The 26,934-nt window shown below is 50.1% G+C and overlaps 2 protein-coding genes and 1 long non-coding RNA gene across 18 annotated transcripts in view; 1 reads left to right on the forward strand and 2 right to left on the reverse strand.

Moving 5' to 3' along the window:
• Positions 1-3,450: 3,450 nt before the first annotated feature.
• On the reverse strand, positions 3,451-5,285 carry LOC308574413. The gene is made up of 2 exons (XR_014002483.1): positions 4,048-5,285; positions 3,451-3,826 (listed from the first exon to the last, which is right to left on the reverse strand). It is a non-coding gene; the product is annotated as an uncharacterized lncRNA (long non-coding RNA).
• A 3,947-nt stretch (positions 5,286-9,232) lies between these two features.
• On the reverse strand, positions 9,233-26,401 carry CRYBA1 (crystallin beta A1). 6 transcript variants are annotated; one of them, XM_081172220.1, is made up of 9 exons: positions 25,522-26,401; positions 23,086-24,064; positions 17,894-18,095; positions 17,541-17,813; positions 16,382-16,446; positions 14,914-15,032; positions 11,900-12,041; positions 10,885-11,027; positions 9,233-9,757 (listed from the first exon to the last, which is right to left on the reverse strand). In XM_081172220.1, exons 4-9 carry the CDS (start codon positions 17,569-17,571, stop codon positions 9,610-9,612), a joined length of 648 nt encoding a protein of 215 aa, XP_081028346.1. In that variant the 5' UTR covers positions 17,572-17,813; positions 17,894-18,095; positions 23,086-24,064; positions 25,522-26,401; the 3' UTR covers positions 9,233-9,609. The 6 variants fall into 6 exon arrangements, with proteins under 6 accessions (XP_081028346.1, XP_081028349.1, XP_081028348.1 ...); XM_081172223.1 differs by lacking the exon at positions 17,894-18,095 and having other exon boundaries at positions 23,841-23,909; positions 26,140-26,401; XM_081172222.1 differs by lacking the exon at positions 17,894-18,095 and having other exon boundaries at positions 23,910-24,064.
• Positions 26,402-26,508: 107 nt separating this feature from the next.
• Positions 26,509-26,934, forward strand: part of MYO18A (myosin XVIIIA) — a 145,316-nt gene continuing 144,890 nt past the window's right edge. For all 11 annotated transcript variants that reach the window (XM_081171931.1, XM_081171932.1, XM_081171924.1 and 8 more), the window contains exon 1: positions 26,509-26,636. The gene's annotated coding sequence lies outside the window, so the exon portion shown is untranslated. The remainder of the gene's footprint in view (positions 26,637-26,934) is intronic.

Below are 26,934 nucleotides of genomic sequence, written 5' to 3' on the forward strand. Positions count from 1 at the left end.
GCGTAGAAAGCTCTAATAAAGTCATTATTATTTTTTTGCCTTTTGCAGAAATCCAAATTTGGGGGGTGGGGCTGGCAAGGTGGCAAGCTGTGGAGTTTGGCAAGGCGGTCGTGCTGTGATTTCTTTTTTTTGGAGGCGCCGATAGGCAGGAGCCCCTCTTTATGTGAAAGGGTTGGCCCAAAAACAAATCAATTCCTGGGTGCCCCATGGAAGGGGGTCTGCTCTTCTGAGAATTCCCCAGAGTGGACTCAACAAAGATCTGGTGGTGGTGGGGGTACATCTTGCTTCAGTGTGGCCTGTTTTTTGTGGGGGGGGATAGGTGTTGAGGAGGGGGGCACGCCCCAGTTCAGCCCCCTGCCCTGCTCAGACCTCCACTGCCTATCCTCAAAACTACTGGAGTGTCCTTTTAAAATGCCTTTTAAGAAAGAGAGGGGAAAGCCCAACTTGAATGCTTCTGTTGCAAGTTGCTCTTGGCCAAAAAAGTAAAATAAATCTTAAAGTGAAGCCCCCCTCTTTTTTTTAAAGCAATCATGTGAATTTAATAAAATTTCATAGTTGAAGTGCTAAACAACTGATATAAAAATACATCTGTGAGTTTTATACAATACAAATTTAGTTAGTAGAAGTGAAAAGGTTCATTCAGCAGCCAGAACCTTATTCTTATCTTCACACCAGGAAAGTAAAAGTCCTTTTCAGGGTACCTTTATACATAAATTTCATTTCAGCCATAGATAGAAGTGTTAACAGTAAAGTCTTGGCTTGTTTTCTATAGATACTGGCTGCCTGAGAAAGGTGTAGAACGAAGGGAGATAGGACGACAGGGAGAGAAAGTCGACCCCTGCCTTGACAATGAACAAAGCAAATTCAAGTTTCCAAATTCATTAGCAATGCCATAAGAGTTTCAATCAGCTTGACAAGTGAAGCCCTTTTTAAAAGAATGCTAGCTTTTTTTCTCCCCCCCCCCAAAAAAAAACCCATTTTCCTAGATGTGCTCTTCCCTTCTTTTTTTGTAACAGCTGCCTTCTCCATTCTGTTACTAAATTTCCACCCTTAAAATTAAAATAAGGCCCCCCTTAAATCCCAATGGGGGTTTGACCAGTTTGCAGCCCAGGCTGGTGTGTTGCTGCCTAGTGATTTTCCTCTGGTGGCTCTGATTGGCCTCGTAAGATGTCGGGGGGGGGTCCTCTTATTTGTGGGTGCCATGTTCCTGCCTCCTCCACAAACTCCCCCCCCAGCCCCCTTAAACCTTCCCATTTTTTGAGGGGGGGTTTTCTCTTCACAAGGTTCTCGACATTCTTTAATAATAAGAATTTAGTCTCTCCCTCAGTTTTATTTGTGTGTCAAGACGTAGGGGGGGGGGAGTTGAGCTGTGAGGAATGTAGCCCCAGCGTGGGGAGCCTTCAGTCCTCCAGGCGTTGCTGAACTACAACTCCCATCAGCCCCAGACAGTGTGGCCAGGGATGTTGGGAGTCGTAGTTCGGCAACGCTCAGAGGGCGCATTGCTACTGATGGCAGCACATCAAAGGGATGCTTTTAATACACGGTCTTCTGCCGACTGGGCGCCTTCCAGATGTGCTGCGCTACGGCTCCTGTGCTAGACTGATGGGAGAAGTAGCCTGGAACATCTGGGGAAGCTGGTGTGGCTTAACAAGAATGTTGTTGGGCCTCCAACTCCCATCCTCCCTGTCCATCAGCTATGCTTTCTGGGGGCTGATGGGAGTTGTAGTCCAGCAGATCCGAAGGTTTTCCGCAGCAGCCGTGCCGTAATCTAAAGAACAGGCAAAATGTGTCCAAGTGTGACTCGCCGGTTCTTCCTCCCAATACAGCCCACCATCTTTAATGGGGGGCAGGAGAGTCAAGGTTTTAGTCTTTTTCAACGCATGTGGCCCCCAAGGTGGAACTGCAACCCTATTCTTAGCTGCAGAGGAGAGAATTCATGTGATATCTCCCAGCTTGCAAGATGGCTTTGTTTGATGTGCCTGGAGGGGGGAGAAGGTGTTCACCCCCCCCCCCATTTTCTCTAAATCCCCTTCTCTCTGGTTGTCAGTATTTGGGGGAAAGGGGTGGGAATAGGACAGGATGTGGCCTTGCTGGAAGAGAGTGGATTTATCTATTGGACATTACCCTGGAAATATTTTGATCGGGGCGAGCAAATTCCTGGACGCCGTGGGGCACAGGTGTTGTGTTTGCATTGCAGCTGGATGCTCCCACGGAAATGGTAAAAATGTACAAAGGAAGCTGTCGAGATGCCGTTCCCTTGGCTAACCTGTAGAATTTTTTTAAAAAAAATAAACAGAAATTGAGACTACTTGCACCGACAAGTTTCTAGCTTCCAGCCAGAGTTCTCCAGCTCTCGTTTGTGGCTCCGTTGATCTGCTTTGCCTACAGCCAGCTCTCCATCCCCCAATATGTGGGAGACAAAAGATGTTGGGGGACGGACCCCAGACCTCTCTGTGCTGCATTGCTTGAACCTAGGAATTTGGATGTTCAGAGGCGGTCGGGTTGGGAAATTGCAAGGGCGAAAGGCTGGGCGCTTCACAGGTGCTGGTGGGTGCATGGCAGCTGAGCAGTGATCAGGATGGGGCCGAATGGGCCACTTTTTAAACCAGAGTTGGCATCCCCATAAAGTCAAGCCTTCTGTCCTGTTTGGTCCCTGAAGTTGCCCCACTAGCTCCTGTCTATGAGGCTTATTGTGTATTGCTAAGCCAGATGTGTGTACACTCTGTAGCTGCCTGCTCCAGCCACCTGTGTGGCCAGGGAAGATGGAAACTGGTCCATCAGCATCTCTGGGCGGACCACAGGCTCATCACCTCTGCAGCAGGGAATTTGCTTCTAGAGGGGAGAGGGGCAGTGGCGGGAGTCCCAGAAAGAGAGTTTGTGTGCTGCCAACAAAACCGAGCCACCCCTGGTCTCTTGCGACGCTGCAGACCTCTCATTTCCGAAGAGCAAAGGTCTTGGTGGCTTTTTCAGGCAGTGGCAAATATATCGATTCCTGTTGAGCACCATGCTTTGTACCTGGCTAGATTGTTCTCTTAACTCCGCTTCTCTTATCGGCCTTGATGGGTTTTTGAAATCCATATCATTCTGGGGGCCGGGCCGGGACTCCACATTACATATAAGCTTTTGCAGATTTCCTGTCCTTCCCAGCACTGGCTGCCCTTTCCCGTTCAAGTGCTGGGAAGATAGTCCAGCCTGCTTGACACTCTTTTTTAAAATTATAAAATAGTTATCATAAAAACAAACTTTGTAGGTGTTGCAAATACCAAGGACAGGGGTGGGTGGGGGTTTTTTTTTGGGAGGGGGGAAAGCTGCTGGAATAATTCCCCAGCCTGGAACTCTATAGATGTTTTGGACTACAACTCCCATCAGCTGATGGGAGTTGTAGTCCAGAAAGAAAGGCACAAGGCTCATTAAAAGCTTTTTTTTTTTATTTGCTAAGGGGTTCTCTTTTGGCATATGACGATGTTTCTCATCAGGCTGTGAGGTGCTGAACTTGCGAATCCAAATCTCTGCCAAAAATACAATAAGAGGGGTGTCTGTTAAGGCTTAAATTTGAAGGCTTCCAGGCCCCCAGGACACTGCTTTTGCACCAAGGGCTACCAAAGATGCCGAACTTTAAAAAAAAACACACAAAATGGCTCTCTAAATGCATTTAATGGCCACTGCTTTTGCCTGAGACCCTTGGAAACGGCTAGCTTATTGCAAGGGTATCAAAGGGACTTGGAAGTTCCCTAGCTCCTATTGACAAGGCTGCATTTCCCAGGGTTCCCATGGAGCTGTCAGTTTAACACAGTTTTGAGCCACCTGTGTCCTTAAGCAATGCCACCTTTGCAGTGGCGTAGCGTGGGTTGTCAGCACCCGGGGCAAGGCAAGTAATTTGCGCCCCCTAACCCATGGATTTGCGCCCCCTAACCCATGGATTTGCGCCCCCTAACCCATGGATTTGCGCCCCCTAACCCGTGGATTTGCGCCCCCTAACCCTAACCCCCAGATGTTGCGCCCGGTGCGGCCGGCCCCCCCTGCACCCCCCACGCTACGCCACTGCACCTTTGCAACCCTGGGCGCCCCCACATTTGACTGCTCTGTGGGTGAAGCCCTCTTTGGAAAGTGTAGAATATTTCCAGTTTTCAGTGGGGCGGGGTGGGGGGGAACGGTGATGGGAGGAAGCCCCATAGCCAAATGCAATGAACCATTCTAGCCTTGAATGGAGATGCAAACACATCCTATTGTTGTCACTCTTGGTTTCTTTCCTGTTGCCAAGCCACATTCTAAAAGTATTATTGGGGGGGGGGGCAGAGGAGTAGCATTGAAAATACTTGGTTGCAGTTCATTCACCAGTATTGCTTCAGATCACCTTCCCATGCATGGTCGCTTGGATTAAGATAATTTGTTATTTTTCTTGCATCGTGACAAGTAATGTGTAGTTACCCTGCTCTCTCCTAGCAGAGCTCCAGATCTGGGCAGGGGTTGTTTCTGGGGCATCAATCTTGTCACTGATACGGGGAATCTTTGTCAATCCAGGATGCTGGTGGGACTTCCGTCCTCCCTGACCATGCTGGCTTCTGAGGCTGCTAGGACATGCTGCTGACCACTAACATGATAGGTGGAGATTGGTTGGTTGGTTGATTGAACCAACCAACTGCATTTTAGTTCCAGAGCCTCTTGAGATGTCTTTTCTGGACGCCCCCCCCCCAAATTACTGAAGCTTATGGGCTGGCTTCAGAGTCCAGGCTGGTGGAGCCCAAACCTTTTCCAGAGCTGGCAAGGCGCTGGGGAAGATTTCCACAGCCTCTTCATGGTCAAAGTCTTTTAAAAAAATGAGTAATGGGGAGGAATGTTGGATGTGACCTCCACACCCTCCAGGTTTCTGACCCTCACCCTTCAATACACAAATTGGGTTTGTGTGTGTGGCACTCCACTGATCTGTTTGTTTTTTGCCTGCCTGCTCATTTTTTTTTTAGTTCTTTAGTTCTGCCGTACTTTTTAGTTCTTTCTGTTGGCTATTTGGGGTTTAGTAGCGCTGCAGAGAGCTTGCTGGGGAGACCATGCATAACAAGGAACTCAAAAATAACTTTAACAAGATTTTAATAAATAAAAAAACCTCCTTTTACACTAAAGATAACCACAACAAACATGACCAACCCACCCCCCAGGGTAATGAGAGAGCTAGAGTTCTGCTCCTTATATACTATGCCCAAATGCTGACACAGCTTAATTAACACAACCTAGCAGCACCCGCTATGTTTCACAGCTGCAAGGCGGGGTATCGTTATTTGCCCTGGCCCTTAAAGCAGTGTTTCCCAACCTTTTTTGGGCAACGGCACACCTGTTTAATGAAAAAAATCTCGCGGCACACCACCATTACAGCCCCGTGACGTCAGCGCGCAGCGTCACGCCGGGAGGGACGCACGAAAGTGAAAGTTTTTAATTTTTTTCCCTCCCCCTTGCCGGGGAACCTCCAAGCTTTGGGGGTGGGGGGGGGGAGGAGGCAGCAGAGCGAGGGACTGAGGGACGGCGGCAGCTGAGGCGGCGACGGCTGTTGTGGTGGTGGCGGCGATAGCGGGCGGGGGAGGGGGCGGCGGCGGGAGTTGCTGCTGCTGTTGTTGCTGCTGCTGCCCGGACATGCCGTCCTACTCCTCCTCCGCTGTCTCACGCTCCTCCCTTTTGCACGCGCTGCCCCGCCGCTCGGCACCACCACCGCGGAGCCGCCCCCGGCTCGACGCGGATCCTCGCCGCCGCCGCCTCTCACCGCCCGACTCGCCCGCCTCCCTCCCACGGCACACCAGCCGACGTCTCACGGCACACTAGTGTGCCGCGGAACACCGGTTGGGAAACACTGCCTTAAAGACATAACACAACTTGTGAAACAATAATGAACCTTCACATTTTACAGTGACCATTCAACACTTTCATTGGCACCCCCACTTCATGCCAGTAGTCCTCAAGCTTTGTAGGGGCACCTGATGCCCCTTTGCAGAGTCTCCAGAGTATTTTTCTTTGCCACTGGGATTTGTTTGCACACAGATTTCCATCCAAGAAGCTGGCTTTCTTAACCAACGTGAGTTACCTCCTTCCCTCTTGTGTTTTGGGGCAAGAATCATGGCATCCTGTGTAATGAGAAAACATGTTTTGGAATCCAGGAGGTGTAGGTTTACGTCTCTCTTTGCTTGCTGCAGAGTGGTGTGCATCTAAGTTAAACATCTAACACAGTTTCTGAGCCCATCTTTCCGTGCAGGCTCTTAATTCAGTTGGTCAGTTGGCTGCTTTTCAGGGTGGGAACTAGAGAAAAGAAGGAAAATGCACTTTGCATTTGAAATGACACCTGGAGAGACGCTAATTGCTTGCATCCTTGACATAATGATCTGCGGAATTAAACCAACCCCTCCACGGCATAATTTTGGTTTTCTCTTTCCTGCCTCCCCCACCCTATATATGGATTCCCAGGTGCATGGCGGGTGGGGAATGCTTTTTGCTTGGGTCCTCCTTGCAGGCTTTCCACCGGCATCTAGTTGGCCACTGTGAGAACAGGTTGCTGGACCAGCAGGCACTTCCTAATGGATGCATACAGAGTGGAACACCTTTGCATGCATTGATGATGATTATTCCAATGGCTTTTGCACATTTGCTTGTCGCCAAAGCACCATTTGGTGAGTGCTGGAGAGTTTGCAATCTTAAAAGTGGGCAAAATAAAATGGGACAATTTCTGGGAAATTCTTTCCTTCCCCTACCAGCTGATCTCTGCTAGTTCCACGGGACTCTCTAGCGAAGCATGTCTTAAGGATTGCAAGTTCAGGGTGCCTCTGAGAAGCGGGTGTTTCTGTGTTGTGTGTTGAAGTGTTAAAGGGGGGCATTCTCTTGTATTCTGATGAATCAGTTTCTGGTTGCCTCTCTCCCTGCTCCCCAGTTCTGTGTGATTTCTAAATCCTGATGTTGGGGTAGCTCCCCAACTTAAGTCACAGCTGCTGTTTTCTGCCTCTTGTCTGCTGAGGTGCCTGCCCTCCAAACTTCCTTCCTGTCCTTCAAGCCCCATTTAAATGTACAGCTCCAAATCTTATCTTTTAAGTTTTGTCCTTGACTGCTGTTGGTGAGCTGCCTTAAGTCCCTCTGCCCTTCCTGGAGAGGGAGGGGAAGCGCAAACTGTTTTGGAATCTGCAAATGCTCATAGTTCAGTGTCTTAATCTTTTATAAAAAAAAATTCCTTCCAGTAGCACCTTAGAGACCAACTAAGTTTGTTATTGGTATGAGCTTTCGTGTGCGTGGATCTGAAGAAGTGTGCCTGCACACGAAAGCTCATACCAATAACACACTCAGTTGGTCTCTAAGGTGCTACTGGAAGGAAAAAAAATTATTTTGTTTCGACTACGGCAGACCAACACGGCTACCTACCTGTAACTTAATCTTTTACATATGTGATGGGGGGGGGAGGGTGTTTGAATTTTGGGAAGCCTGACACCACCTTGGCCCTCAATATTTTGCACGGATCTCTTGCCCTTTTGACCGCAACCTATTCTGCAAAGTGCAGAAGTGAAGAGAAAGTGGCAGTGCTGGGGACTGTCTTTCTGAAGAGTCTGTCTGCATCTTCTGCAGTGACCCTCTCAGTCTCCTTCCTGTTTCATCTCCCCCACTCCACCCCACCCCAGAAACAGGGTCTTTGAAAACTTGGTTCCAACACTTGCCTGGTTCGCTTCAGACTCGGGGGGGGGGGGGCTGACTTGCCGCTTCATTTCTTTCCCATTGAACCACAAACCTTATTAATATAAATCTTGAGATGTCACAGCACTGGCACGCAATGACTGCACTCTCACCTTTCCTGCTTGGCCATTTTGCAGTAGAGCAAGACCTTGTGGGGGGTGGGGGGGGCTTTATTTTTGCTTCTGTCCCAGAACATGAGACCACTTGACCTGAAAAATACCACCGAGTCCTTTGCAAAGAACTGGGTCAAAAAGCGAGGCAGACTGGCCTAGATTGTATGTGTGAGATACTCCCTGTTCTTCAAGAGGAAAAAATCCACCTGCTTAGAGCTCTCTTACTCCATAACGCCAAGACTGGAGAGACATTTCTGGCCAAAAGGCCAGAGCATTTTGCCGTTTCCCCTCCCCTTCTCTCCAAATGTTTCACGGTGGATAGGAATGGGCTGTGCGCCCAGCTGTAAAAAGGGCACTACTTCTCAGACTGGAGGAACTGGTGGGTTTTGTTGGGTTTTGTTGAGGAGGTTTGCAGTGGGGGTGACAGACCCAGAACCAGCCAAATTTCACCAGTCCATCAATCCGTCTCCATGCTGTTGCTCAGGCTAGGTCAGTTTTGTCACTTAACGGAAGCAAAATCTCAGCTTCTCCCTCCCTCCCTTTTTAAAAAAATGCTATTCCACAACAGTTCTTAAAACTCCCCCTCCCACTAAAAAGAATCTATTTTATATTTTAATGAAGAAAACTAAAAATGGAGAGAGATGGTTGTAGAACAAAATAAATTAAGAGATGCTACATGATGTAAAATGTTCAATAAAAAAAAAATAAAAATCAAGTTTCCATGTGTCTGTTGTTTTTCAGTTATGATTTTCCAACCAGTCCTGTTCTTGGTGATAATTTCACTAGAGGTAATTATACCATTCGGGTAGTGATGTTGGAGGTAATAAGATAGAATTTCTGTTTCCAGGAGAATGGCTGGCCAATGGTGCTGTGGTGAACTTTGCAAACAAAGCAGTATCTCATTGGGGGTGGGGAAAAACATTTTGCCTCCTAGCTCTGCTTCCTGCCTCCTCCTCCCTTCCACCCCATAGTCTCCAGATGTTGCTGGACTCCCTCCCACCTTCCCATATAGCCATGCCAGTCCCAACATCTGGAGCTGTGTAGGTTCTTCACACCTGGCTTAAGCGGCTCCTACTAGTGTTTGAGCCCCACCTAAAGGTGACTTTGTGTAGCCCCTCTGCAGTTGGCAAAATCTACGCTCAAGAGACCCTCGGGTGTATTGTCTGAAATAAGCTGCACATCTGTATAGAATGCTAGAGTGGATGCCGGATTCAGCTTCACAAGACTCCCACCTTCCATGTGTGTGTTTTTAAAACTGCTCAAGTTTCTAGCCCTCGATAATGTAATTGAAAATATGTGCTGGTGGGTGGGTGGAGCCTATTGTCCCTAGCCAGAGAGGGAGGTGATTCTATTTTAAGGTTTCCAAAACATGATTTGACCGCAGCTTTCAATCACGTAAAATGTAAATCATACAAAATCACTCCTGCTTTGAGCACAAGCCTGGCTTTATTTTTAAGCATGCAGGGAACATTAGGCTGCTGTCTTTCTGCCTGCCTACAGCGCCCTGTGCATCTTGCGCAAACACATTGACACCAGAGCATGTACAAAGTGCTTCCTGCTTCACACACACACACATTTCCTTCCCAGGTGTTTGCTTCCTCTTTGTGGCAGCAAGGAAGATGCTGGAGAGAAGGATTCCCCCAGCCCAAGAGGACCAAGGGGGGGGGGGGAGAGAGGTTTAAGCACCTGTGTGGGGAACTGGGGAGAAGTGGAGTGAAAAGGGGAGTCCTCCCTTTTGCGCTGGCAACTTGCAGCCCTGACGCTCTGCTCCAGGGTATGTGTGTGCGCACACTTGCCTTCAGGCCTACTGCTGGATGCGCCGGACTGACTGGATCTGGAAGGTCTGGGCGTGAGAGCCCCACTCCCGCCAGTGCTTGTAGTCTCCGCCATGGTGGTCGGACTCGAGGATGTACTGGTAGCCGCGGTAGCCGGGGTACTGGTAGCAAACCCACCTGCAGAGGAGGAGTTGCGGAGAGATACAAAAGCTGAGTTGCCCAGTTGGGGCCATGAAGAGCTGTCCAGGGAGCACAGCTACCCCTCCACATCCTTCGACTGTAGAGTTGGAAGGGATTCTGCCCTCCCCCCCCGGTCATCCTAAATGGCCTCGGTCCAGTATACCTGAAGGAGCGTCTCCACCTCCATTGTTCTGCCCAGACACTGAGGTCCAGCTCCAAGGGCCTTCTGGAGGTTCCCTTCCTGCGAGAAGCCAAGTTACAGGGAACCAGCAGAGGGCCTTCTCGGTAGTGGCACCCGCCCTGTGGAATGCCCTCCCATCAGATGTCAAGGAGATAAACAACTATCTGACTTTTAGAAGACATCTGAAGGCAGCCCTGTTTAGGGAAGCTTTTAATGTTTGATGCATTACTGTATTTTAATATTGTGTTGGAAGCCGCCCAGAGTGTCTGGGGAAACCCAGCCAGATGGACGGGGTATAAATAATAAATAATAATAATAATAATAATAATAATAATAATAATAATAATAATTATCCAGTCTAACCCCTTGAAATGCAGGAATCAGCAACCAGGTGTGTGTGACCCAGTTGCAAATCCCTAGTAGGTGCAGAAAGTGCTGTTTGCCTGCTTGTTTCTAGGGCGGTTTGGTTAGGCCAAGGGTTGTCAACCTGGTCCCAACTGCCCACTAGTGGGCGTTTCAGTATTCTCAGAGGGCGGTAGGGGGTTCTATGGCACAAGCAGAACCCTCCTTCCATTGGGCACTGGTGGGCGGTAAGGAAATTTTACCCTCAAGAAAGATGCATTAGTGGGTGGTAGGTATAAAAAGGCTGACTACCCCAGGTCAGGCCATCTTGGCACATCTGGGGTAGAGGTGCCCGCTCTCCCCAAGATTAAGGGGGTCACGTTGCACGCGCATGACGTCACACTTGTCTCCTGGCAGTGTGCAGGACAGTGCTGCCTTCCGTGATGCTGCGTCCTCAACATTGAGGGGGCCAGGTCCCCTTCAAACAAATATCGGGGGGGGGGGGGTGAAGACACCTTGGCCCCCTGGAGTTGGCATGGCACCCTTCCCTGGCCTCACATCTTGGCTCAGAAGCTGTCTCCTGCCATCGCCCCCCACTTACGCGCCACAGTGGATCTTCATGGAGCCCACTTCGCTGTTGCTCCAGCCCATGGCCTGCAGGGAAGGGTAGTCATCATGGACCTCCCACGGCTGCCCCATGAAGTTCTCCTTTTCGTAAAGGGTGATCTTGGACTCTTTGTGGCTCTGTGGGGGTGGAGGAAAGAGCAAAGCAGCCCTCTTTTCAGTGAAAACACCAGTCCAAAATTCAGGATGCCAACTTCGTGCTGCCACCATAAAGGTAGGGATGTTCCCATGACTTCACAGCCCCTCCAGCACACAGGGCTCAAGGGGCCTGAGATGTGGGACAGTAATATTGGGGTAAGATCTGTGCATGACACTATGTGCCAGGCAGGGGCTGCCCGTGGCTTCAGCTGCCCAGGCCCTCTATTGTTCTCTCCCAGTTTTGGACACATTGGGACTGAGCCCTCATAGCCTGTCTGCCTAAAAGCTGTTGATACGCTTCTTCTGCAGCAGTTTTAATTTAACTTGAAAAGCCGTGATGTTGTAATTCCTAACCCGGGGGGGGGGGGGTCCAAAGAGGGCTGGCCTTTAAGCCTTTTCACCCCTACAGCAAGAAGTAAAAACAACTCCAGTTTTACCCTTTTGCAGAATTTCAGCAGCTTGCATATCACTTAATTTTTTTTTTACAATATTAAGCAGTTTATAAATTATGATTAAGAATCTTATTTGTACCCTGCCCATGTAAACTAAATTAACAAACTCAACTCACACCTCCCGACACACCCCAATCTCTGGACTGGAGATGGTAGTATTATTATTAGGCAACTTTGTTTTTAAAAAACCTCCCAAGAATCTTATTTATTTTTTATTTATGCTAAAGAAGAACTCTGTGAAGCTTGAAAGTTTGCTTGTGGCTCAAAAAGGAGTTCTGTGAAACCCGAACGCTTGCCTCCTGAACTGGGAAAGCTGGTTCCTTCTCCAGAGAGGTCTCGTTTTAACAGGCCTGCGATTGTGGTCCTTGCATAATGCCGCGCAGCAAAGGCGATGGGACTCACTGCGGAGGAGATAGGGCGGAAGGACATCAGCCGCTCCACGTGGTAGGCGTTGCTGCCGCTCCAGGCCTCCCAGCGGGGGTACTCTCCGCGCTCCAGGACAAACTGCTGCCCACAGAAGTTGGTGTGCTCATAGCCAAACCAGCTGCGGAGAGGAAGGAGGAGACGCTCAGCAAGAAACCACATCACCACACCTTCCCCAGATGAAAAGAGGGGCATGTCTCACTCTCCACCCTCCTCGACCCCCCAAATTTTGGTCCCCCCACCAAGAGCGAGTGCCACCCCCACGACACCAATGGGGCACAGCGCACAGGCCCTCCACTGTCCTGAGAAAACCTCTTAGTCCTGATGTTATTTTATTCTTTGGTAGATTTGCAAGAAGAAAAACACACAGTCATAAATACATTTTAGAAAGGGGCAATATTTGATGTGGATACACAAAGCATTTTTTAAATTAACAAAACCAAGGCTCCTTGTACTGCACCCTTCTTGCTGCCCAGGGCGGTCCTGCCCTCTGCTGACCCCTCAGAGCCAGCATGTGGTACGGGGCTGGGCCTCGTTGGTGGTAGCCTCTTCTCCTCCTTGCCTGCTCTCCAGCAGCTGCTGCGAGCTGCCCAAGGGAGGAGGCAGCCATGGAGAGGCCTGGAAGAGGCAACAGGATGCTTCCTCACACAGGCAGCACTGCCACCACCCAGGACAAGCATTGGCACATTGTACTCCCCGAGCTCAGCACTGGCAGTGCTGGAGGGGAAAAGGAGACATCCTGGGGTCAAATCAGAAGCTGGGGTGGCTTTGTACTTCCGGGACTGTCCCTGGAAAATCAGGACACTCAGAGGAGATGCAACACATGCCCTCGTTTTATCCCACTGGCGGAGAGGGCGGTCTGCCCCACAGCAGGACGGCTGAGCGACGGGCCCTCGAAGAAGTGATAATCCGGTTCTCGTTATTCAGCCTAAATATAGCCTTGTGGGTAGCCCCGGACTGGTCTGATTCTGGGGCTGGGTTCTTGACCTGCCTCAGTCAGCTATGCAAGAGCCTCTTGTGTAAAGGGAGGTTTCTCAATACTTTCCTTTGGCCTGGGAATCCCCAACTTGGTCACCTCAGGGGACCTCCCAGGCAACAGCTGGGGTATTTTAACTGTCCTTTTTAAGACGACAGCTTTTCACTGCTTCATGTGTGTGCGTGTGTTTCTGTCATAGGCTCCCCTTTAGATGCCGTTTTTAATTTCATGCCCTTCCTGACAACCTGTTTATTAAGCACCCACCCTACAGGGACATTATTTTCATTATATTTTTAATTGAAATTGCAATCAGCAGCAGCACACAAGAGGATGGCAGGGAAGACAAGAGCAAAAGGGAGGTGCACCTGGAGTTTTCATTGAGAACGCTGATTCGTTAAGAGTGCACAAAGCATGGACCCTGCGGGCTGGAGAAAAGGGCAACCCCATGTTTTCAGAAGGACTTTAGGCAGCCTATATTGCAGCAGTACGGACAAGGTGACTTGTGATGGAACAACAGTCCAACAGCCTATCTTTTATTAGCCTCAATACGGCCCGATGGATGTGCTTTCAGGAGCTGCTTGCGCCAGGGCCAGCCCAAGACATCTGGTCACTTGAGGCAAACCAGAAAATGGTGCCTCCCCCCCTCCAGGGAAGAAGAGATGGGTGAAAATCCACATTGGGAACAAGGTAGGGAATCACATCAACCATAGCTGATGGCAGCTGTGGGAATCAAAGGCCCTGAGGGCAGCCCCCACCATTCTCTCCCCATGGGTGTGGGGAGACAAGCAGCACCTCCTATTCCCCCAGAGGCCACTGCAGAGGTAGCATTTGGGGAGGGGGCTGCCAAGGAGGTGGCTGATCTAGCTTCCAAGGAGCATGCAGCAGCCACTGCTGTCACTACAGCAGCAGCAGCAGCAGCAGCAGCAGCAGCAGCAGGCAATGCATTCCTTGGAGGCTGGATCTGCTCCTCTATGAACCCTGCTGCCTTAGGCAGCTGCCTCCCCTTGCCCCATGGGTGGGCTGGCCCTGGCTTACACCATTTCAACCCTTGGACTCCTTCAAGCAAGTTATGCATTCTGGCATAATATCCCATATGATTTTTTAAAAAAAATATATTAAATGTATAATGAGATTAACAAAGTATTATAACAATAGAAAGAGAGAAAGAAAGAAAGAAAGAAAGAAAGAAAGAAAGAAAGAAAGAAAGAAAAGAAAGAGAGCACGGTAGGTAAGGAGATGAAGGATATAAATAAACACATAAAGGAAGCTTGCACAAAAGAGGCAACACCACAGTGCTCCAGGAAATTCCAGGGAAATCAGATGCTACGTTGGCTATTTAATAGACATTTATTCTGATTTGTTTGCAGGGAAGCCAAAGCAAGCACCCGTCCCATGCTTTCCAGTACATTTCCTCATCACTTTCCTTATTTCAAAAAAGAGAAGGGGGGGGGGAATCCATTTTTATAGGGTGGGGGGGGGGAGCCAGTTTCTTGCACAGGGCCTCATAATCAGCTCTAATTACACAACCCCCAATTTGCCAGCAGGTGGCTGGATCCACAACAGCCTGGAAGCACCCTTCTGTGTTGTTTAAGATGCCTTGGAAGCTTAAATCAAAAGGTGGCATATAAATGGGACGAGGAAGGGGATGTCCAATGAACTTCACCTTTGCCGTACGTGGCTCAGGGAACCACCTTTGTCAAATCAAACCAAGGCTATGTTTCCTGCGGGCTCTGGAGGAGGGTCTTTGTGGGTTCAGGTGGGCTGGGCGGTTTTGGAACATGTGACTGAGAACAGGAGGACACTTGCTATGGGGGCCCGTGTGACCCACGGTGATGGGACCGCAGGTGGGCAGAGGGCTCTGCTTGAAGGCTTCCCAATTGGACCTCTGGCTGGCCCCTGTGAGAACAGGATGCTGGACTCAGATGAGCCATTGGCCTGATCCGGCAGACGCTTTCTTCTCATCTTCTTCTGAACCTGACTTCTTGCTTTCGGAAGCCCCGCTACCCCCTGTACTCACGCGCCACTTTCCACCTTGAGCGAGCGCACGTTGTCGAAGCTGCACTCCACGATGTTGGGGCAGGAGGTGGCAAACTCCATCCGTTTGCCCTGGAAGTTCTCCTGATCATAGGCAGTGATCTGCAAGAGAGCAACAGCGTCAGGCAGGGCAGGGCAAGGGCTCCCGCTTTCCAAAGAGGGAAGTTTTAAGGACCTGCTTTTGCTGCCCTTGAAAGACACCCCGTTCCAGCATCTCTCAGCCTCATAGGAGGGCCAGCTTAAATATCTCTCTTACACTCTCTTTGCTCTGGTTGAAAATGACCCCTAGGCCAGGAATGGGGAGTCTCAGGCCTGGGGATCAAATGCGGCCCTCCAGGCCTTTCTGGCTGGCCCTCAGAACTTTTCCTGGGCCACGCCTCCTCCCTAGCCACACCCCTCCCTCCAGGCCACGCCCCTCCCTGTCCCTCCTTCAGTGTTTTTGCCTGGCTAGAAATTACTCTTCCTTGATGGGATGGAAAAGGGTTTGTGGGAGGAAAGGGTTATTGGTTTGTTCCTGTTCTTCTTTTTCTTATGTATTTTGTGTTTTTATGTTGTCAGTTTTAGTAAACTTTATAAATAAAAATTAAAATAGAAAACAGAGGGATGGGTGTGTTAACATGTGTAGGAGCTAGCCTACTGTACTAATTTACACCCATTGTTCTGCTCGTCCACCACGGGCATAGAATAATAGAACTGTGGAGCTGGAAGGGACCCTCAGGGTCCTCTAGTACAGCCCCCTGCAATGCAGGAATCTGGTGCCCCCCAGTAGCCAGGCTGGCTCTAGACATTTGGCCGCCTGAGGCAAAGGACAAGGTGGCGCCCTCCTCAAGGCATCTAGAGAAGCCCATTGAACTGGCAGCTGAATCTTACTCTGACACTGGGAAAAGGAAAACACTAGCAGGCTAGTGAAGAGGGTAGAAGCCAGGCATCATGGCAGCCTCACAGCTCCATCTCCTCCCCGCCCCTCAGCATCTTCCGCCTGAGGCAGCTGCCTCACTCTGCTTCATCATAGGGCTGGCCCTGCCCAGTAGGGGTTGTGCTCTATGGCCTGAAAAAGGTCCCTGCCCCTAATCTAATCCGCAGATCAGGTTCCAGCATGCCAGCCCCACTCGCCCAGTGTCAGGATGCCATTTTAATCACCTACAACACCCCTGAAGTAGCGTCACCCCAGGGTACTGTAAAATGGTGGCTTGGCTCCTAGCCACTTAGATTGCTGCCTGTTGCTGGACCAGGTATGCCCACGAGGAGCAGGGGCCAGGAGGGCACTAGGCTGCCCCTTTGCCAAGGCCCCCTCAAACTTAAAGCCAACCCTGGCCATGAAAGCATAATCCACAGAATTGTAGAGCTGGAATGGTCACCTAGTCCAACCCCCTGCAATAAATCTGCCAGTCTTTGCATTGCCACAGGAGTCTTTGTGGCTCTCCGCCTGCGTTTTAACCACCGGGACGTACCTTCCACGTGCCCACCTGGGCCGGTTGGGGGTTTATCTGTGCCATCTTGGCTGTGTGGCTGAATTCTAAGGGAAAGAAAAAACAGGGGGAAGCATCAAACTTGTCTCAAAATCTGCATAGGTGCCCATATTGACAGCAAGGTCCTTTCAGGTTCGTCCTTGCTGCAGACACAAGTGCTTCCAGGAGAGGGCAGTGTCTGGCAGATGCGGGGCCCCAAAATCACAACATAGATTTCTAAACCCCAAAAGCAAATTTAGGAGGCTCCCACCTCACCTGCAATGAACAGAGGTGCAAGTTTGTCCGGTTTGTGACTGGATGACTTTTCCTGTCTCTCCCCTCAGTTTGTGTTCCAAAATGGGACAGTGGTGTGCAGATAGGCATGGACTCATCTGTCAGTCTCAGATTCTAACTTCTGCATCAGCATTTATTTATTTTTTAAGTTCTCGTGAAATCCATCAGCCTTTTAGTGCCAATTTTTCCAAATATACACATTCTTGCATGCAGTTTTGCCTGATAGGCACATTATTATTTTTTGCAAGCGATTTCCCCTATAATTTTAATACGTTGATTTCATTAAATGCACATTTCCCCCATAGGCATTATTCACTTGGAGAGCAGCATCACAAAATTCAGAGATGTGCAAATCTCAAAGAATGGCTGCGTTTCGATCTGCGTATTTTTCCGCAAAGTTAAGAAGTGGATCAGTTCACCTACAAAAATGCACAAAGTAGGGCGGTGGAGGTGCAAATTATTATTATTAGCTACATCTATCCTCAGTTGAGAGCCAGCATGGTGTAGTGATTACAGGATTCAAATCCCCACTCGGCCACAAAGCTCCCTGGGTGCACCCTTGGGCCAGTCCACTGCCTCTCTCAACCTAACCTACCTCACAGGGTTGTTGTGAGGATAAAATGGGGTGGGGGAAAACCACATACACCACCTTGAGCTCTGAGGAGAAGTGGGATAGCAATGCAATGCAAATAGGTTGTCCAAGACCTGCCATTTTCCTCCAGTTTGATTATGGGGGGGGGGGGGTTTTCAATTTAAGAGACAGCCTGTTGGGAGGATTTCTTTCCGGACAGGAGTCTCGGTCTTGATGAATAAAGTCCAGACGGGGGAGAGAATTTGGGGAAGGGGGGTCTTCTCTGGAGTGACTCACCTCGCTCGCTGAATGGTGACAGTTCCTCCATGGGCCGCCCTGCTGCCTGGACCGTCCCTGTTTGTTTATATAGGGACAGCGTCCCAATAGGCACCGGGCAAGCTTTGAGCTGCGGTCAGCACGATGCATTCTCTGCCCCTGAGCCTCCCTTGATCCCCAGAGATTTCAACAGCTCGCTTCCACCGTCCAAGTTGCATTCTTGGCTGAGGGTGCATCCAATCGCCCATCACCCACCCAGGGTGGGGGCCGCCTACAGGAATGCCTGGCTAGTGTCTGAGGGAAATGAGAAGGGGGAACTTTTAGCACAGCACCCATCTATGGAACTCCCTCCCACAGGAAAGAGTGATGGCAACCTAGATGGCTTTAGAAGAAGATTGGACAAAGGCATAGAGCAGGTGGCTACTGATGGCTACTGGCCACAAAAGCTATGCTCTGACTCCACGGCTGCAGGCAGTGATGCTTCTGAATACCAGCTGCTGGAAACTCCAGGAAGGGAGAGGGCTCTTGTTCTTGGATCCTGCTTCCAGGCTTCCCATTACAGCCCCTCATTGGCCCCTGCGAGAAAAGGATACTGGACTAGATGGGCAGTGGTTCTGATCCAGAAGGTTCGTAGAATGGGAATCTCAGGGAGCAGGATCCTGTACCTAATGCTACATTCTGCGTTTTCTGAATTATGCCAGTTGTACCCAGACCCCTCTAGGCTGTTCTGCTCTCTCATGTCCCCCTTTAGCTTCAGCGCAACTTGGCCACTAACAAGGGGCACTAGCTAAAGGAGACAGCTAGGGATCTTATACAGCAAGCCCACAAATTACATGGGGGTTACGTTTCAGGGGTCGTGTCTAAAGCCAAAATATAGTCAAAACCCATTGGCTTCAACGGCGGGTGGGAATGCCGAAGTCATTTTTCCTTGAACCCCACTCCATTTTAAAAACTTTAATTTTTTGCCATACATGTAAAGCATGAATGCACACAAGTTAAATGCACATAAGTTGAGGGCTTACTGTAATAACCACATCCCAGGGTGAGAGCTACAACAGCATTGAGGGGGATTGACAGTTAATGAAACACCATTGGACTGTCCCCCCCGCTTGGGGTGCGGTTGGTTGGGTTTTATCTTCTAGGGATACTTACCCTATCAAACCTCCACCTCTTTCCCATACCATTTTGACCCAGGAGTCCTGGCCCAAGGATGACTTGTTATTGAGGGGATGTTACCCATCTATTGGGGAGGCTAGTATGGGATCTAGGATTTCCACAATTGAAGGGCTAGGGAGGAATGGCGGTAGGGCTAGATATCTCTATCGGCGAAGGGTTTCGAGATGCAGTGATCCTCGAACCCCTTCCAATCTACGCCCCATCCCAAGGGATGAGGGTAGGGAGAACAAGGATTACACACCTCCGTCATTGGTGCTGTGCAATGCCAGGTCCATAGGCAACAAAACTGCCACCATGCGTGACTTTTTTGTCTCGCAGGGGATTGACCTGGCTTGCGTGATGGAGACCTGGGTACGGGAAGGCGAAGTAGTCTCCCTACATGAGATAACACCCCCAGGTTTCTCTGTCCTCCATCAATCGCGGACTGTAGGTCGGGGGGGAGGAGTAGCGTTGTTATTCCGGGAGGATTGCTCTTTCAGAGCTCTGCCATCACCGGCAATCTCCGGCATTGAATGTGTTGGTCTCGTGTGGGGCACCAAGGAGAGCTTGGCTGTCTGGCTGGTGTACCGACCACCCAGCACATCTGCAGCCACCCTGTCAGATCTGCTGGAGGTGGTGGCGGGCTGGGCCTTGGAGTTCCCAAACCTACTGGTTTTGGGAGACTTCAACGTCCATGCCGATGCCGCTCCCTCCTCACAGGCTCTAGACCTAGTGACTTCCATGGCAACACTAGGGCTCTCCCAGTTTGTTTTGGGCCCCACTCATCAAGCAGGCCACACGCTGGATCTGATCTTTGGGGCTGGCATAGATGTGATCATGCTCCCCGCTGTGAAAGTGCCATGGTCTGATCACTACGCTTTAAAAGCCAAGATTGACTTCCCGCTCCTCCCCGGCTCGGGTGCCGAGCCTATTTGGGCTCGTCCGCGAAAACTGATGGATCCTGATAGATTCCGACAAGCCTTGCGGAACCCTGCTCCTCCTGGCGACTCATTAGATGACCTTGTTGAGGACTGGAATAACCGGCTCTTGGCAGCCATTGATGAAATCGCGCCTAAGCGCCCTCTGCGACCCCGTCGAAACCGGGCCCCTTGGTTTACTGAGGAGCTCCGGAAAATGAAGCGGGATCTCAGACGGCTAGAGCGAGTATGGCGACGGACTCATGACGGAGCCTCAAGAACATCTTATAGGACGCTTATGAAAGCCTATGAGATGGCTATGAAAGCTGCTAAGAAATCTTACTTTGCAGCTTCTATTGCATCCGCTAGCTCTCGCCCGGCACAACTTTTTAGAATAATTAGGTCAATAACGTCCTTAGGAGGACAACCAAATTTAAGCACAAATTCGACCCACAGCTGTGAGGCATTCGCGAGCTTTTTTGCGGAGAAAGTCCTGTTGCTCCGCCGTGACCTCCCTGCCAATTTAGATACAGTGACTGAACTGGAGGCCCCTCGACTGACTTCAGGTCCAGTGTTGGACCATTTCGATCGGATACTCCCTACTGATGTGGATAGATTCCTCCAAGTTGGTAGGCCCACCACCTGCCTCCTTGATCCGTGCCCGTCTTGGCTGATTAGGGAGTGTCCAGATGTTGCGCGGACCCCCCTGGTTGAAATTATCAATTTGTCCCTTGACACGGGGACATTCCCAGGGGAACTGAAGGAAGCAGTGGTGCGTCCACTCTTAAAGAAAGCTTCATTAGATCCCTTAGACCTATCCAATTACCGCCCAGTTTCAAATCTTCCATACCTGGGTAAGGTAATTGAGAGAGCGGTTGCTGAACAGCTTGGTAGGTTTCTGGAGGAAACATCGGCATTAGATCCATTTCAGTCCGGTTTCCGTCCTGGTTTTGGGACGGAGACGGCTCTGGTTGCCCTAACAGATGATATCCGTAGACAACTGGATCGAGGCGGGTCAGGACTGCTGATCCTTTTAGATTTGTCAGCAGCCTTTGACATGGTTGATCATGATCTTCTGGACCATCGCCTTGCAGACGTGGGGATACAGGGCATAGCCCGTAACTGGTTGTGCTCTTTTATCTCTGGTCGGGGACAGAGGGTGGCACTAGGGAGGGAAATGTCGTCACGCCACTCCTTGGTGTGTGGAGTGCCGCAGGGCGCAATTCTCTCCCCAATGCTTTTTAACATCTTTATGCGCCCCCTTGCCCATATTATCCGGAGCTTTGGGCTGGGCTGTCATCAATATGCTGATGACACTCAGCTCTATCTACTGATGGATGGCCACACCAACTCGGCCCCTTACACACTGACCAGATGCTTGGAAGCTGTGGCTGGATGGTTTCGTGGGAGCCGATTGAAACTAAATCCTTCGAAGACAGAGGTCCTATGGCTAGGTCGGGATAGCATGGGGATGAGGGACCAACTCCCTTCTCTTGCGGGGGCCCAATTAGTGCCATTGCCTTCCGTTAAGAGTTTGGGTGTAATCCTTGACGCCTCCCTTTCCATGGAGGCGCAAGTCACAGAAACAGCCAAGGCGACATTTTTCCACCTTCGCCGCATCAAGCAGTTGGTCCCTTACCTTTCCCGCCCCGACCTGGTCACAGTGATCCATGCGACAGTCATCTCCAGGCTTGACTACTCGCTCTACGCGGGGCTGCCCTTGAAGCTGTCCCAGAAACTCCAGCGGGTACAGAATGCTGCAGCGAGGCTCCTCACAGCGTCTCTGCCATGGGAGCATATTCATCCAGTGCTTTTCAAGCTGCACTGGCTCCCGGTGGAGTACAGGGTCAGATTTAAGGTGCTGCTTTTGACCTTTAAAGCCCTTCACGGCCTAGGACCCTCGTACCTACGGGACCGCCTCGCCTGGTATGCCCCACGGAGAGCCTCAAGGTCCATAAATAACAACACCCTAGTGGTCCCAGGCCCTAAGGAAGTTAGATTGGCTTCAACCAGAGCCAGGGCCTTTTCAGCACTGGCCCCAACTTGGTGGAACGCTCTGTCTCATGAGACCAGGGCCCTGCAGGATCTGATCTCTTTCCGCAGGGCCTGTAAGACAGAGTTGTTCCGCCTGGCCTTTGGATTGGAGCCAATTTGATTCCCTCCGCCCCCTTTTTCTTTTTTCTTTTCCTTCTCCTGCAATGAGGCTCCATTTTAATATTTTAATGTTCCATTATTTTAATGTTGTATTTTATTTTTGTTTTTAAGTTGTAATCACTCATCTTGTTTTTATTATTGCTTGTAAGCCGCTCTGAGCCCGGCCTTGGCTGGGGAGGGCGGGGTATAAATAAAAAATTATTATTATTATTATTATTATTGGGCTAGGATCTGAAAAAGGAGCAAATAGTTTTGAGTTTTGGAGCTTGTTGGCATGAAGCAAGATATGCTGTTGCTTTTGAGCAGCAACGGGGAACCTGCAGATCAGGAGAGAAATGTGGCCCTGCAGGCCTTTCTGTCTGGCCCTTGGGACTCTTCCCAGGCCACAGCCGCTCTCTCCAGGCCACACCCTTCATCAGTCCTCATTCGCCCCCTCCTTGAGTGCATCAATGAGTCACTGAGCTCTGGTAAGGCCTCCTGCTTGTCTGGATAGAGGGCAGAGAGGGGTGCTTGAGTGCAGGTGCAGAAACTAGCCTACTGTATAAAGGTAAAATTTGCATTCATTGCTCTGGCACCGCCCACCAATGGCATGTGGCCCCTTGGAAGGGAAATGTGGCCCTTGGGCTGAAAAAGTTCCCCCACCCCTGCTGCTTTTGAGGGAGTAATTGTTCTTTAGGACAAACATGGCTTATCACTTTTTTTGCATCCCCCCAGATATTGTGAAAGACGCACAAGATTCTGTGTTTCTCTCCCCCAGGCTAGGGCTGTGGAACTCCCTTCTGCCCAGGAACCTTGAAACAGCTAAGTCTGGCCAATCTCCCAAGATGCCGGGGAGAGGGGTCACTTATTTTCTAGGGGCAGCATGCTGGCTTCTCTCTGCCCCTCTGGGAAGCAGGCAGGTGGGCCCGTGGCTTCCGCTCAGAGGGATTGCCAGTGGCGGCCCACAAGCTGCCACCTCAGCACTCTGCCTGGCGTCTGAGCGAGCGCTTTTGTTTTTTGGCAAATGAGCAATAGAGAATTGAACAAAAGGCACCCTGCCTCTCCCCACCTCCTTGGCCTGGACCCAGCAGCAGGCTTAATGGAGGGACTCCGGAGCTGCAGTTTGAGATGAGCCTGTCTAAGGGAAGGTGAAGGGGATGAAGCATCGTAGACAGTGTTGGCAGCCATTGTGGAAGCATCGGGTGCTCCTCCTGATAGCCAACTCTGAATTTCATTGCCAACCCTCCACTCAAAATGGTTTACAAAAGAAAGAGCAAAATAAAATTTTCACTTGAGAAAAAGAGCAATAATTCAATACACACAGTTAAAATAACAACAGGCTAAAAGCCAAATTAGCTCACATCAATGGTCACCTGCTAAAACCACCACATCCCAGGATTTGATTTCTCCCATGATGCCCACTGCTGGTTTGTGGCCCCTGACAGATTGCTTGCTGTCAAGGGAATGTGGCCTTGGCACAAGAAAAAGGGTTGTCTACTCCCGCACTAGACTACAGCACCTAAGAGACAATATACTATGAACGCCCTCGGACACCTGCTCAGAGCAGTGCAATAAAGGAACAAAGAGCAAAACCAGCCAAGAGTCTTGTGGTACCCAAAAAACTAACAGTTTTACTGCTCATGGGCTAGCGTCCACATCGTCAGATCAACCAACAGGAATCTGAAAGACTCTTTAAAAGAAGCATCGATTTTGGTGGAGAAAGTTGAACTTTGGAAAAGAGAACCTAAATGTTCTGCTCACTGGATGTTCAAAGGAATAGCAGCCCAGTCCTAACCACGTTTACTCAGAGGTAACTCTACTGAATAAGCGCAGCAGGTAAGCAGGGTTAGACTTGCAGCCTTATGTAACCTAAGCATGAGACTCAGCAGAATGTGAGCACTCTTCATTCATCCCATGCTGGTCTTCCAAAGCAAAGGTGGATGTGCCTTTTGAAGCAGAGTCCACTAGAGGGCAGAAAAGTTGTTCAAATAATCATTTTAAAAAAGAGAAAAGAAATCTCCCTATTATTTTAATTGAACTTGGCATCCAATAAAGAAAACAGGTCAATACGCTTTGCTATGTGGAGCAAACGTCGAAAAGTGCTCTGTGTACTTACAATTGTTTTCTGTTTGCGTGGAAAGAGAGGTGTCTATTTATTGCATTATCTGTCATGAAAATCTGTTACCTGTTAACCATAAGAAAGGAGTGTGTCAGGAAAGCATAAGTGGTCCAGCATGCAGAAGTCAAAGTTTTGCTTTTCAGAGAGAGCCCCTTACTGAAGTGAGTGCCTTGTCAGGAGTCTGGGCATGCCACCCTCACCGCCGGCCCTGATCCAAATCCCTGCATGGGGAACAGTCAGAAAGCCTTATCAAATGAAGTGCAGATGGGGACTCCCTTAACAAAATGACTAGATGAGGAACGTCTGCTAGAGATTAAAAGGTTTTGTTCCTAACTAATGCAGAATACTCTGCTATCAAGTCCCTATCACAATATATATTTCTTTTTAAAATGGCCTCAAATACAACAGAACCCTTGTAAACAATAGGATGCATAATGGTTGACAGCTCTGTTTCATCAATACAGACAAGTCTGCAAAAACAACAACAGCAATGCCCTGATAACTGAGATTGAAACACCAGTTCATAACTTCTCTCTCAAAACAAATGTATACCTGGCCAGTTATTGTTTTGTACATTGATAGACCTGTTATAGCAACCCAGTCTAAAGCTGACAGTAGAGCAGGGTGCAAGAGGGGGGCTGCAACAAAACATTGCAGCGCATCATCTTTTAGCGGGAGGACTGCTCCTGGCCAGGGTCCCAGCCAGCTGTTTCCCCCAAGCTGGGCATCCTACCCTCTCTCCCCATTTCTGTTTTCTCCCCTGAAATGATACTCAAAGTTTGTTAAGGGTGCTGGGAACTACAGTTCCCATGATTCTTTGTGGGAAGGTGTGTGCTTCAAATGCCTGGTGCATACCTGTTGCAGCCTCATTTCTGTGAGCACAGAAGCACCAAGTTCACCCAAAACTCCCCCAAATAAAACAGTTTCTAGAAATACGATGCAAAAAGAACTGGGGGACTAGAATGGGGGGAAAGAGGCAGGGCTGTCCTTTTGACCGAAGAAACACGAGTGGATTAATTGTTTGAATAGATTAATTTGCGCAAGTGTTTGTGGGGATATAATTTGCGTGTGCCCAATGAAGTGTGCCTAGGATTGCAGTTTTAGTTGATTAAAGAGATGCCCCTAATGAATTGAGCTACAGGCTTCACAAAATGATGATTAGTTTTTAATTACAGTGCTGAGAAATCCATGGGTGGCAGGCACCCTGTTAGGAAAAAAGCATTCCTCCTCCACCCTCGCCCAGGAGGGAATATTTCTTCTGAGATGGCGCCTACTGTTAACATTCATTCTTATTGTGCCATCCGCTGGCACTTTACAAAGACAGGGCAAGTCTCTGCCTCAAGGAACTTACAATCTAGGGACGGGGGAAAATACTCCCTCTGCCCTCTGGACCTTAGGTAAATGCATGCAGATATAACCGATGCATGAAACCTTGTGCAATAGATGGATTAATATCTCTTTAAACACTTGTCGTCTCTAGATGTGTTTTTTTTTTTGTGTGTGTGTGTGTGTGTGTGTGTGTGAGAGAGAGAGAGAGAGAGAGAGAGAGAGAGAGAGACAGCAGCCATTTTGTGATGGCGCCCACAACTTATTATATAAAGATAAAAGAACTGGCACCTCTTTTTTAAAAAAAAACCAAAAGGGGTATTGATTGCCAACAATTGAGAGTCATGCTTACTGGGAAGTAAGCCTCATCCGGTGTCCTCACTGCCTGCCTTTTCCTCTCAGGGAAGCTAATAATAATGATGATGATAATAATAATAATAATAATTATAAGAAGAAGAAGTAACAAAAATGTTGCCTGAGAGAAAAGTCCTTCAGGGTGCCAAATGGGGCTTGCCTTTGCGAGGGTAATAATAACAATGTAATTAATAATGCTAATAACTCAGAAGTAAGTCCCACTAATTAATAACAACTCAAAAGTTAGGTCCCAGCCCTCCTTGACCCTGACTAGCTTTCCCCTCAGAGAAGCTCAGTGCCAGTCAGGGCGCCCAAAGGGGACGACAGACTCCTGGGTAAGCGGTCCCACTTACTTGCGAGGAAGCCCCATTAGATGCCCTGACTTCCCCCTCAAGAGAACATTTTGTCGTGGTTGGGAACGTTATCATGGCCACCATTAAGAGCTGCTCTGAGGGGAAAGTCAGTTCGACGCAAAAGGGGCTTGCTAAGAGGAATAATCCCCTGACTGACAAGCGGCCTACTCGGAAGCAAGCCCCTTGAGAGACACCGCCTGCCTTCCCCCTCAGAAAGAGCATTTCCTTTACTGTTTCCCCCCGAGGTTGTGCCTTCTTCTCACCATTACCGCCCCCAGCGCTTGCATGAAAGCGAAGGGACCCCTTCATTTCAGTGGGGAGGGAGGGAGGTCTACTCTGAGTAGGACTTGGCGGGCCAGCAGCACCCATTATTCCCCTCTGGATCTGGGTGTGAGGGGAAGGGAGCGGCCCTGCTCTGAGTTCGCCACGAAGCCGCTGAGAGAGACCCCGCGGCGGAGGCCCGTGTCTTTTCAAGGCGGGCGGTCTACTCTGAGTAGGGCCTCCCCCCCCACCTGCCTCTTCCCCGCCTCGCCCCTCCGAGCTGGAGGGAGAAGGCTGGCCTCTTCCCGCTCCTCCTCCTCCTCCTCCTCCTCAGCGCCCGCCCCGTTCTCCTCCTCCGCCGCCGCCCTCCTGCTCCTCCTGCTGGCGGGCTGGGCTCGCTCGATGCCGGCCCGGGAGCGGCCGCAGGAGGCGGAGGCAGCGAGCAGCCGGGGCCGAAGGAGAGGCCGGGCCGGGCCTCGCCATCCAGCCGCGCTGCCCGGTGAGCGAGGGAGGCGAGGGGCCGGGCGGGGGGCCCCGGAGGATGGAGGCGGAGCGGGACGCCGCCATCGCTGTGGGAGAGGGGCGGACGGCGGCGAGGAGGATGAGAAGAAGCGCCGCCGCCGCCTCCTCGGTGTGGATGTTTTGGGTTGGGGTTGGGAGAAGGCGTGTGGCACCGTGCAAGCGCCGCTCGTGTGAAGGGAGCGACGCGTGCAGCAGCGGGATAACGCGTGTTCCCTTCCGGGTTGCATCCGGCTGACTTTCCCTCAGGGGAGGCTTTCCCTCTTGGGTTGGGATGA

The sequence above is a fragment of the Podarcis bocagei genome (assembly GCF_964188305.1).
Source record: "Podarcis bocagei genome assembly, chromosome: 15".
Lineage (NCBI taxonomy): Eukaryota > Metazoa > Chordata > Lepidosauria > Squamata > Lacertidae > Podarcis > Podarcis bocagei.

What these genes read in the sequence shown, in the direction of transcription:
- CRYBA1 (XM_081172223.1), bottom strand. Translation starts at nt 17,571, where the DNA reads ATGGAGGAACTGTCACCATTCAGCGAGCGAG. An exon ending in CCCAGGTGGGCACGTGGAAG is followed by an intron (nt 15,033 to 16,381) that starts GTACGTCCCGGT and finishes GCTCTCTTGCAG; the next exon opens with ATCACTGCCTATGATCAGGA. An exon ending in ATGAAGATCCACTGTGGCGC is followed by an intron (nt 9,758 to 10,884) that starts GTAAGTGGGGGG and finishes CCTCCTCTGCAG; the next exon opens with GTGGGTTTGCTACCAGTACC.